General features: G+C 50.5%; 5 protein-coding genes across 5 annotated transcripts; 2 read left to right on the forward strand and 3 right to left on the reverse strand.

Moving 5' to 3' along the window:
- Positions 1-74: 74 nt before the first annotated feature.
- Positions 75-3030, reverse strand: MIND_01093700 (Peptide hydrolase; the record flags this gene model as incomplete). Its single annotated transcript, XM_037367506.1, has 7 exons — positions 2815-3030; positions 2364-2767; positions 2246-2314; positions 1861-2198; positions 1532-1815; positions 985-1486; positions 75-934 (listed from the first exon to the last, which is right to left on the reverse strand). The coding sequence occupies exons 1-7, from the start codon at positions 2992-2994 to the stop codon at positions 75-77; spliced, it is 2637 nt and encodes an 878-aa protein (XP_037216900.1). The 5' UTR covers positions 2995-3030.
- Positions 3031-3413: 383 nt separating this feature from the next.
- On the reverse strand, positions 3414-5705 carry MIND_01093800 (Replication protein A subunit; the record flags this gene model as incomplete). Its single annotated transcript, XM_037367507.1, has 9 exons — positions 3414-3527; positions 3578-3670; positions 3722-3839; positions 3889-4267; positions 4324-4462; positions 4510-4577; positions 4624-4711; positions 4772-5306; positions 5359-5705. The coding sequence occupies 9 exons, from the start codon at positions 5703-5705 to the stop codon at positions 3414-3416; spliced, it is 1881 nt and encodes a 626-aa protein (XP_037216901.1).
- Positions 5706-5750: 45 nt separating this feature from the next.
- On the forward strand, positions 5751-6803 carry MIND_01093900 (uncharacterized protein; the record flags this gene model as incomplete). Its single annotated transcript, XM_037367508.1, has 4 exons — positions 5751-5979; positions 6038-6257; positions 6307-6574; positions 6621-6803. Exons 1-4 carry the CDS (start codon positions 5760-5762, stop codon positions 6801-6803), a joined length of 891 nt encoding a protein of 296 aa, XP_037216902.1. The 5' UTR covers positions 5751-5759.
- Positions 6804-7300: 497 nt separating this feature from the next.
- MIND_01094000 (Nuclear distribution protein PAC1) lies at positions 7301-8901 on the reverse strand (the record flags this gene model as incomplete). Its single annotated transcript, XM_037367509.1, has 7 exons — positions 7301-7714; positions 7764-7895; positions 7940-8036; positions 8085-8262; positions 8312-8612; positions 8660-8819; positions 8867-8901. The coding sequence occupies 7 exons, from the start codon at positions 8899-8901 to the stop codon at positions 7301-7303; spliced, it is 1317 nt and encodes a 438-aa protein (XP_037216903.1).
- Positions 8902-9063: 162 nt separating this feature from the next.
- On the forward strand, positions 9064-11621 carry MIND_01094100 (Nuclear protein; the record flags this gene model as incomplete). The annotated part of the gene is made up of 12 exons (XM_037367510.1): positions 9064-9083; positions 9133-9308; positions 9360-9467; positions 9516-9625; positions 9667-10080; positions 10126-10377; positions 10427-10495; positions 10540-10741; positions 10788-10827; positions 10878-11075; positions 11120-11437; positions 11489-11621. Exons 1-12 carry the CDS (start codon positions 9070-9072, stop codon positions 11619-11621), a joined length of 2034 nt encoding a protein of 677 aa, XP_037216904.1. The 5' UTR covers positions 9064-9069.
- Between the last annotated feature and the right edge of the window lie 51 nt (positions 11622-11672).

Genomic DNA, 11672 nt, shown 5'->3' on the forward strand with positions numbered 1-11672 from the left:
CCTTTGGAATAGATCATCATCATTGACCTTGGGGTCTTGCTTTCATAAATACTGCAGTCCGTACATTTTCATCGTCACACGGAATACGTGTAAGACGCCTTGACGAGCCCCTGCGCTTGCCTCGTGACCACCCCCCAGGTTGGCAGGAGAGTGACAATTTCCTCAAAAGCTGGTATCCGCCCCGTCTCATTGACCCCCGCGCTCCCGCTCGCATACTCAGCCCACAAGCAAGAAATCGTGCCCTGCAGCCTTCTGTCTGACGCCTCTCCTGCCTTAACTTCCCATTCAACATCGACAGTGAACTGCCGACCCCATTGTCGACTCCAAAGGAGCATCTCAGTGTACTCCTCGGCGACCGATACCTTCCCTTCCTTTGCACCGTGCACGAAATGGCTCTTCACGCGCAGATTGCCGTTGGTGAAAGTCAGTCGACACCCGCGTGAATTTCTCGCCGCCACTACGAATCGCGCGGATGTTGGTCCTGATATTGTCGCATTGGCAGTGACCCATCTCGCCGGGGCAGTCGATTTGTCATCCGGCGATGGCAAGGACAGCAGCTGAGACTTCCAGGAACACGCAGCGAGCCCTGGTATCGCGGTGCTGTTCGCGACACATCTTAGCTCTGCTGATGGCTCCGTTGCGCTCGGTATCATCTTCAACAAGTCCTGCACAAAATGCTGTTCCACACCGATAACGGTGCTGGTGGCAAACTTGATTTCTGCATTCGGTGAAGACACGTCGCCCAGCGCGATGGTTTGCTGAAAGGACACCTTCAGTGGTTCCTGGGCCGAGAAGGGGAACGTCGTCAGGCCGTATATTGTTGCCACGATGAAGAGGATAATGCACGTCGTCGTGATGAACGAATGGATCCTGGAGGTGAAAGGAACGATGCAAAGCACCGTCATAAAGATGAGGGTGGAAATGACAATGTAGACTGACCGAGGAAGATCAGAAATAGTGAAAACAAGGCAAACACAACTTCACCTATGTTTGGTGGACTACCGTCAGCCAGCGTTTGGGACAGTGAGGCCACCATCAGCACAGTAATGTGGATAAGAAGCGTGACAGGCACTCCAACAGCTAGCACAAGTTGGGGGATCCACCACTGAAGGGCACCGCTTTCCTCTCGCTTTTGAGGCTCGGGAAAGAGCAAAACTGCTTCTTCTCCTCCGTCTTCAACCGGCTGTTTGTCGTCTTGGTGGGGCAATGCAGTATAATCAGTACGCTGATGTTGTGCTCCAACCATGTTTTCGATGGAGCCAAGGAGACAGGCCAGCCAGATCGCGGCGTTCCACGCTGTGACGAAGTAAACACCACCGATCCCTGCGTTGACAGCAACGGTTGACAAGGCGAGGAGAATCCAGGTCAGGATGTATGTCTGGAAATACATGACCTGCTTGCCAACCGGCGTTGTGACAAGAACAAGAGATAGATAGGCAAGGGTGAACGACGAGGTGATTACCAGAGAAGGGCGGGAATGAACAATCTACTAGCGAGTCAGCAAGTGTCACTGGAACAAAGGATGGCCCACATAAGGATTGAATCGCAGATAAAGAAAGACAAGCAATGCTTGTAGGGCCACCGAAACACCGACTCCAACCCAGAATTTAGCCCATGACCACGCGCCGTTAGATGGAACATTGGATTGGAAATTCTCATCGTTTAGTATGTCTTCGCTCTCAGCTCGACGCCCGCGAAGAATTGACGCTTCAGCGACAGCTACGACCACCATCACCAACGGCCCAGCGACCAAGAGGAAGATGTTGACGATATAGAGACAGCGCAACGGCATTACCACCAGCCAAAGGCCAAACACTACGGAGTTGAATTTAATGGGACGAACAAAACCGAAAAACGCACGATCAAAATATACTGCTGGAGGGCCTCCTCCGTGTGTTTCATCGCTGTTCAACAACGCCGATCCAGCCGATTTTGCTGACTCCATCATGGCCCACAATGCCGCCTCGTGGCCCACAGTATACGGTATTGCGTCGTATTTGGTGTGGTACTTGCTTCGACCTTTGTAGAACGCGAAATCAAGTCCCTGCATCCCAGATTCGGTATAGACACTATAGTCTGTGCCGGAACGGACGAGCCCAATCGCAAATGCGTCGGCGGAAATGACATTTGCATGCGGATGAGGAACGTGGAATGCTTCAATGGTCGCAAGTGAGGTGCCCCGGAAAAGCAGAGGGCGGCTGGCAATGCTATAAGGAAAAACGACACACTGAGGGAAATGACAAACCCTCCAGAGCCAGCTCCTTCCAGATTAAGAAACGAGTCGGTCAGATTCGCCCATGGATGGCGTGTGAATCTGTTCAAACAAGATTATTCGATGCTGAACAACCGAGTAGGAGACCGACATATAAGCCCCATTGAGCCCGTCCTCCTCCCCGTTGTTGATATTGATGATTGCTGTCCGAGTGGGTCTGTTTTCGCCGAAATACTGAACTAGCTGAATCAGAGTAGCCACACCCATCCCGTCGTCTGTTGCGCCGGACGCGGTTGAAACCGAGTCATAATGCGCTGAGAAGAGCACCCCCGGCTTGGTGGGATCCGTGCCTTGGACCTTGACGAGCAAATTCGTTGCTTCGTGGTAGACAACGTTCCCACCACCGTTCCAAGCCGGCAATGAAGCATTCGTGAACACGTCGTTGACCACCTCAACATGAGGGTGGAGTTTTGCGATGCTGTTGAGGCGGCCGAGAATGAAGGAATGCACTTGGTCGTTTGCATGCGACAGAAATGGGTGAGGGTGGGCGGCGATCTAGGAAGAAGTTGACTTTGACATCTTCAACGAAGAGTGAATCTTACACGACCAAGATCCACATATGCCTCTGTCAGGTTAAGGCCATGTTGGTCCTTCGGAACTGCAGGAACCTTGTCGGTATAAAAAACGGCAAGGAAGAGCACTGTGTAGAGCGCGACAACAAGAATGGTCGTTGGTAGCGTCCCGAGCGCTGAAACCCGCGCAATGCCTCCCACCATTTGCATCGTGTAGGATGACGATGTCCGCTTGGGAGCATTGTACTTAACAGAAGGAGAGTTTGGATGATCCGCAGGACTTGAAATTTTGATCTAGTGCTTTGTAATAGTTGATCTTCCATCCTGGCCCGGTGAGGGGAGCAAGTTACGGTGAGTGAGGCCGGGAGAGCCGCCGGAAGCGACGGTAGAGCCGCAAGGCGCGGTTCCAAGCCTGAACTGGCCGGGAAGTAACTAGGTTTAAATTGTCCAGCAAAAAAAGTCACGGAAAAACGCGTTCATAACTTGGAAAGTTGAATCCTCGGGCTGTTTTTAGTGGAACAGTGTGGCAGACGTCAATTGAGCAGTAAATAATACAGGAGAGGTGGTGAGACGTAACGGAGTACATACGAGCATGAATCAGAGTTGGGTCAAGTGGGCTAGCCAAAGCGTTAGATTGCCGTCTGTCCCCACGGACCAAGCAGCTGGTCGCGCATGGACTTCATTTCCTCTCGGTAATCAATCGGTAATATCTTCGAGATGCCATACCGCACACGGGTTTGACCCTGTAAACTTCTTCAGCACAAAATAAGCCGATGAAGGCACAAAATCGCACATTATAGTCGTCCTTCTTCGCCCGCAACACAAAGTTAAAGGTCTCGCATGTGTGCTCTTGTACAAAAGCTGTGAACGCGTCGGCGCCTTCTTCCTGAAGTCCCCATCGTCAATGTGTCCGTGAATGAACGGGCGGGGAACCTACTTTCATAGCTTCAAGCTCTGTTGCTGTCTTTCCACCGAAAATAACCGTCCCTACTTCGTTGAAGCCTTGCAGCCACGCTTGTTCGGAGTGGTCAGCACACGCCATCGACATGATATAACTGCCAAAATGTTGATCAGCGCGAGACCGCAAAAAAAGAGAATCTATACCGATATTCGGGTTTGGGAAATTTTTTCTTGCATACATCGCAGATCCACCCGTCGCCGGCGTCCGTGACTTTCTTGTTACAAGTGCTGGTCTGGCAAGACGGATACCACATATTGTCGTGCTTGATGAACAACAGCGTTGCTTTGATTGAATGACTTGTGGGCTTCGTTTCGTCCACCTCCGCAGCCTTGACCTCGGCAATAGACTTGAGCTTTTCACGTTCAAAGGGACCACCACCACCTCCGCCTCCAGTCGATTGGTATGCTTGGAACTCCTCTTGCTTGCCCTTATCGTCAAACCAACCGCGGAGGATCTGGGCCGCCTCCAGATCTGGTGGGTTGATAGACATGTTGCTGGAGCTAAAAAAGGATAGTGAACGCCCTAAAAGACAGATTAGGATATTTTAAACAACAGGTTTTCGACCAAGGGCTGCGAACCTCCAAAATCGCCGACTTTGACGTTTTTGAACGCAATAACAGAGCCTTCGGAGTTGAATTGTTCTGCTTGCTTTCCCCACAAGGTCATTCGAACCTGGAATTTCGACTGATCGACTAGGGTCAATTCTCGTTTCGAGATCTAGAATCACGTGAGATATAAGCTTTGTGTTATATCACCACAGGTACCTCTCGACCTTGTTGCTTGGACGTGATCGTGGCCAGTTCACCGGCGGTTTGAACGATCGCAAGGACATCTGAGTACCAGTCAGTTATCCCTCCCCTTGAATAAGGTTGTCCTACCGCAAGTCGAATCCTTGTTCAAGCCCTCAAGTCCATTGAGAGGGGTGAAGTTGTACTTGATGCTTGGAGCGTTGGTGAGGTCAGTGCACTGGACAGCAAATCAGCGACAGTTTCTAGGAATGTGAATACGGAAACATTCCTCCTCAACAAGGGTGTTCTTGTCTAGGCCGAGTTCATATTCGTTATTGAGATGTGAGAACTGCTTCTTGGCAAAGTTGACGCGAGCACGCGAGAGGTAGTAGACTTTGCCCTCCTGTATCCGGTCGTACAACTCTCCAGCCACTTCGTTGAACGCCGTCGCTCTGATTTCGCCTGTGTCGTCCATGAGAGTGATATTGAATAGCTTGCCGTCTCCCCTGTGATTAGAGTAGGTTTTAAGGTCACTCTTCTGAGTTACCCGAGCCTTAATCGTCCAAGTGTTTTGGTAGGGGCTGAGCCCCTCAATGGGGTAAATCGAGCCATGATTGGATGTTGTTGGAGGAGGAGGAGCTGGCCGAGGTGCCTTACTCGGGGCAGCTGCCTGAGCAGGTGGTGGGCGAGAAGAGGAAGATGCTGCTGGTGCCGGTGCCGCTGGAGTTGTAGATGCTGAAGCAGACTTATTCGGAGCCGGTGCCAAGGGGGTAGGCTCTCCGATTTTTACATCGGACTGCTGAATGACATCGAGACCCAAAATGATTAGCAACCTATTTTACAGTGTCAGAACGACGGATGAGAGGGTAAAAAAATGTCGCGCACCGCTTTTCTTGAACATAATTGCAGGTCATTTTTGTGATATTGACGATGGTGTACTTCTTGACTTTATCCTCTGAAACGAGATGGTTGAGCTGGGTGGCGAGCATGGCCTGAACGAAGTGGATGCCATCAGCAATGATAATGCGGTATCGGTCAACAGCAGTAGCTGCGTGACTCTCGACGGGCTTGACTGAGAGAACCTGAAGTGTGTGGGTCCCGTCAAACACGTCAAGATCTGTGGATTCAGCAGTGTGAAGCGATATGCACGAATTGGCGGAAAGCTGGACCATGACTGTGAAGAAAGAGGCGCGTTGTGTCACGGAGTCACGCTTACACGTGCCATCAATCATTTCGCGCCCTGACTCCCTACTGACTAATCTAATCACCATTTTCTCCCACCTGTCATGGCTGATGCACCACTCCTGCTGTCCAATGCTGCCCCCAACTTTGAATTCGGGAAGAGAAAGAGATGGGCTGATCTCGTCATAACAGAACTCGTTGACGTTCTTCTTCTCGTTCTTTCTCGACACGCCAACATTCTCTACTGCGGAAACGGCCTCAAGAATACACTGGGCTGGAATGACACGGACATCCTTGATCAAAACTTCACAGACTTTATCCATGGTTTGCACCGTTTAACGCATTCTGAGCACGAAAGGGACGAACGATCATGATTTCACAGAGGAAGACCATGGGAAGTTCGCTAACGTATTTCAAGAATCACTGCAATCTGGCGAACCAATACTATCTACCTATGTTCGGCTGAAGGGTGTCTCCTCAACAGATTTGTTTGAACTGGTTGGTAGGCCGCAAATGGCGGCAAGCGAGGACGCTGAGAACGACACCCCCCTTCAAGTGATGTTCATCGTCGCCAAACCGTTCCCGAGCAAAAGTCTGGAGACGTAAGCTCGCAATTAACTGTCAATTTATCGTCACTTAAGGCCCGAATAGGTTGAATACGTACATTGAACTCGAGGAAGAGAATGAGCGCCTTCAACAACGAGTTGCTGAGTTACGAGCGCGGGCCCCACTGTCAAGTCCGTCGTCTCCAGCCTCCCCGTCGAGCCAAAAGCCTGTTTACGCAATGTCTTCGACTTTTCCCAACCAACACCCCCTTGCCATTTCCCCTCAGGTCCATTCGAATGACTCCTTCCCCGAGCCAGTTTCAGCTGGCCCGTCATCTTCTAACGTTGAAGACGACAGCAATCGCAAGAAAAAAGTGCAGTAATCTATCGCTTGTCCGTTGCTCCACTAATATTATCTAGATTCCAAGAAAGACAGGCCCATCCGACCAGTATGCTTGCATCACTTGTGGGCAGACAAACTCCCCAGAATGGCGAAAGGGCCCAAGTGGGCCCAAAACATTGTGTAATGCATGCGGCCTACGATACGCTAAGCAGCTCAAAATGCAGAAACAAGCGGAGGAAGCCTCTGTAGCCATCATGTGAACGGCACATATCAGACTCGTGCAACTGCTTTCGATTTGCTGTCCTAACTTGACCAATTCCAAACGCAATGAATAGATAGCTTCTAATGTGTTACAAACTACAGCTTTGGAATGATATCACAATCAACTTCTGGGTATGTGTTCGAGAAAATGCCTAGTGAAGGAAAGAGAGAAATTAGGATGGCGGTAGAGAGGTGAAGGAAAGAACGTGAGATGAGGCATGGGCAACTAATTTGTGCGTTAAGTAGTATGATAGTACTTTATCGTGTGTCGAAAGAATGTTTGCATCCTCTACCGCAGCCCTAAGAAAAGTTGTGACATGGAACAGGCGCAAGGTATTGGAAACGTACTAGGCAGATATAACAAAAGTCCCAAGTGCCTAGTGGCAAATAAATCTAGAGCACGCCTCCTGCACCCAGAAGAAAGTCGGAAGCCGTAGTGCGGGCGAGAGACGGGAACTGCACTAAGATACCCACGTCCAGATGCTAAGTGCTAGCCTCAAGGAAGCCAAATCTTGATTGTTTGATCGACACTTCCAGTCGCAACAACGTTTGCCAACCTCTCCTCCGTCGCGTCGCTCTTGCTAGCATCACCGTTGACCTTGACATCATCGGTCTTAGTTGCACCAGACACAACCTGTCTTCCCCACGCCAAAGTTTGGACAAAATGTCCATGGGCTTCGACAGTTTTCATGCACCGACCCGTCGAGAGCTCCCAAACCCTAATCGTTTTGTCGTCCGACGCAGAAAGCAGGTACTTTCCTGTCGGATGGAAGGCCAAGGCCCGGACCCAGTTGTCGTGCCCTGGTAGATTTCGTAGAAGTTGCCCGCTCGCAACATCCCAAAGCTTGATTGTTTTGTCTCGCGCGCCTGTGGCGATGTAGGCCCCGGATCGCTTGGACCTATCGGTCGTCTACCAAATGCGGCTGAGATGACTCAGAGATGATGCAAGGAATACCTACAGGAATACCGGCCAACTCTCGAATAGCAGCATAAGCTGCAAGTGGGGCGAACGCAACGACTTCAACGGCATTTTCATGGCCGCGGAATTCCATCTTAGACTCGCCCGTTAGAGGATCCCAGATACGAGCGGTCTAGAAAAGGTCAATGGACATTTTTATGGGGGAAGTGGACACACATGATCGTTTGACGCGCTTGCTAAAAGCTTGCCATCGTCAGAAGGTAGAACACAACGGACCCAATCCGAATGGCCAGTGATTGTGCGGACAAGATGCCTGACAAGAACGTTCTATAAACCAGTAGTTGCACTGAGAGGATCTTACGTCGAAGCAATATCGAAAACGCGAATTGTCCTATCTCGACTGGCGCTGACGATGAACTGGTCGCCCGGCATAAATCGGACAGAGGAGACGGAGTGTTCGTGGCCAGGGAATGTCTTGGTGTTCTTCCATTCATTTTGAGTATCCCAAATCTTGATGAAGAGGTCCGTAGAGCACGTTACTACGCAGTATAAGAGAGAATACTGAGAAAGGAAAGATGGGCAACGCACCAAGCAACTGGCCCTTGTGGTCAAAATCGACATCCATAACCGCCTTTGTGTGTCCCTTGAGAGTGCGCTCAAACTCGCCCGTCTCCCAGTCCCATATCTTGACTGTTGCATCTTCGCTTGCAGAAGCGAGGATCGAATATTGTGGATGAAATGCGACTCTTGTGATGGGTGAACGATGACCAGTAAGAACATGTGCAGCTGGCGCTCGTGGAACCCAGTCTGATTGCGATGCCGCTCGTTTGGCGGGGGCTTGAGAAAGCTCTTCTTGCAGTGCCGAGTTGCGGTTTTCGAGATCCATTATCTACCAACTCTTGAGTTGACGCAGTTCAAAAACGCTCATAGCCGTACCTTCTTTTGTAGACGTATGACACTGGTCCATTTCTTTTCAAGAAGACCAGTATACTTGGCCTTGGGGTCGGGGGTGTACTCTGTCTCAGCCTCTTGTTTGAGCGCATTGAATGCTTGCGTGAAGTTATTGGCGTAAAGGTAGTCTAACATCGATTTGTGGCTGACCAGGCGATGAGAGCTATACTTAAAACAGCAGCAAAAACGCACAGATCCTCCCGCTGTCGGTCCGAGAGCAACGACATGGTTGTCGCTGTGGGTCGTAAAAGTTGGAGGGCGTGACGGGATCAAACTTGATGGGCGATGACGACGAGCAGTAGCGAGAAAGGTTGGGTAGACACCCGACGAATAGGTCGTGGTGTGAGAGGCAAAGATGAAACCAAGTCGTGACCACGATCAGCTTGCCCCCAACCATGTCCGTCAAAATGTGAGCACGGCGCGTCAACTGAGCACTATACATTCTTATTTCTCCTCAGACTGACTGTAGGGTCTGCCGCAGGCTCTATACGCGACCTCTTCGCCAAAATTAAAGCTATCGACGCGAAACATGGCAAATTTGACCTTGTCCTATGCACTGGAGACTTTTTTGGGCCACCTGGGGATACTGGAGCTGAAGAGGAGACAAAGCAACTGCTAGACGGCATGCTGGAAGGTGCGTAGTTCATTTCGCTTGGCCCAACTCTTCCAGCAACTCCTACTCCAGCTCCCATCGAATGCTATATTATGCAAGGCGACAACCCACTTTCCGACGACGTCATCCAACGATTTGCAAAGACCCAGGGTGAACTCTGCAAGAATGTATTCCTTCTTAGTCTGTTTCGTTCTTTATTGCGGTAACGTTTACTGAAATGGTCATTAGGCAAGTCTGGAATGATTACAACTGCGAGTGGGTTGCGCATAGCATGTTTAGGTGGCCGCTATGATCCTGAAATCCACTTCACTGCCGAGGCAGCACCGGCAAGTCGCGCAGTATAGCCCTTCGAATCAGCACTAGTACTTACCGAGCTCAGGGTTTCCAATCACCATACTTTGCAGCACAGACTGTGGAACGACTGCTATCCAACACTTTGGCCACGTCATCCTCGTCCTCCAAGCACAACTACAAGTCTCTTGCCGACATCCAGGCTAACGCATCCTCCTCCCAATTCATCGACATCCTTCTCACCAATGCATGGCCTGCCGCTGTCGTCAACCACTCCGCTGCTACCCTACCCGCTCCGGAACTTTCTCAGATTGGTGCACCTCCACTCGACGACGCGATCCGGAAAGTAAAACCGCGATATCACTTCGCAGCCAGCGGAGGAAAGCCTTCAATGTTTTGGGAACGAGAACCTTTCGTTTGGGACAACGAAAGCGGCCGAGTGTCCCGATTCGTGAGCCTGGGTGCTTTCGGTGGCGAGACCACTGCAGGGAAGAAACAGCGGGTTAATTTTATCTTTTTCGTCTTTTTCGCTCTTACCTGAGCGCAGTGGTTTTATGCATTTAGTATCGCGCCAAACTCAGCAACGGCGCCACCACCCGCCCGCCCTGCCAACACAACCAAGAATCCATTCACTGACTCCGTTGTGAGGGTGCCAAAACGGCCCTTTGAAAGTACAGCGGAGGGAGAGAACTTCATTTTTGGCAATGTTCCTCACCCACAAAAGCGGACGCGAATCGCTCCAACTGAACCTGGGAAGCCTCCTCCCGGATACAAATGCCACCGTTGTGAATCTAGCGAAGTAACCCCAACTCTCAATGGTTTTGACTTGGTCTGACGAGACTACTTAGCATCTTATTAATGATTGTCCGGAACGGATAAAACCTCCAGAAGGATACGTTTGCAGGATATGTAACACGGTAGGGCTCTTGCTCCGCGTTAACCTGCTATTCATGCTTTCTAGCCCGGACATCTGGTGCGGGATTGCCCAACAAGATTCCAGCTTGGCGACACTGGTGGAAAGAAGCCGAAACCAGGGTATATATGTCGAGCATGTGGTAGCGAGGAACACTACATCGACGACTGTCCTGCCTCTAGTCATAGGCCCAGCAATCTACGAGATGGAGGGAGAGGTAGACGAGGGGGTCCACCGAAGGAAATTGCCCGTCAGTATTTTCAGCTTTGTTTCGATTGAAACTTACTTCATCAAAGCTGACGAATGTTGGTTCTGTCTTTCAAATCCTAACCTGGCGTGAGTTTTGGGATACGTTCAATATTCTCTTAATGTTCATTGTGTTTCAGGAAGCATCTCATTGTGGCCATCGGGGCTGAGTGTTATGTAACACTTCCCAAGGGCCAAATACCGCCAACGCAATCGGCAGCAGATTCAACCTTAGTTCCGGGGGGTGGTCATGTTCTAATCGTACCAATAACGCACTACCCGACGTTCTCGACAATTCCGGGTGACCTAGCTGGTCCGATAAACGAGGAAACTGAAAAGTCTGTCTCACTATTATCATTTCAAATTTTCTAATGAGAATTAGGCACAAGACTGCGTTGAGGGCCATGTACGCCAAATATGGCGCAGCAATGGTCGCTTTCGAAGTGGGCAGATTGAGTGCTAAAGGAGGACATGCGCATGTCCAAGCTGTTCCCATCCCGCTTGCTCTCAAGGGTCAAGTTGAGAATGCTTTCCGTTCTGAAGGCCGAATGTCGGGTGTTGATTTCGAAGAGGACGCTGATGCGGCGTTGGAAGCTTGTGCTGGCGGCCGTGGAAGCTACTTTAGGGTAGATCTTCCTGACGGGAAGAAACTGGTCCACCTCATTAAAGATTATGGTCCATTCAACCTCCAGTTCGGAAGGTAAGTCAAAGGTTCCTATTTTGGGAACGTTGAGCTGATCAATATTAACAGAGCGGTGTTGACGACGCTGCTAGGAAAGCGGGAGCGAGAGGATTGGAAGGCATGCGTACTACCAGACGATGAGGAGAGGGCAGATGCGCAAGCATTCAAGGCTGCTTTCGCGCCCTTCGATTCGACGAGCTAAATCTTGATTCTGTTGATGCGATCACGATAAAAATACACGTTGCACGCATCC

Source organism: Mycena indigotica (assembly GCF_014461135.1).
Source record: "Mycena indigotica strain 171206Taipei chromosome Unknown Mind.scaff0009, whole genome shotgun sequence".
NCBI classification, from domain to species: domain Eukaryota; kingdom Fungi; phylum Basidiomycota; class Agaricomycetes; order Agaricales; family Mycenaceae; genus Mycena; species Mycena indigotica.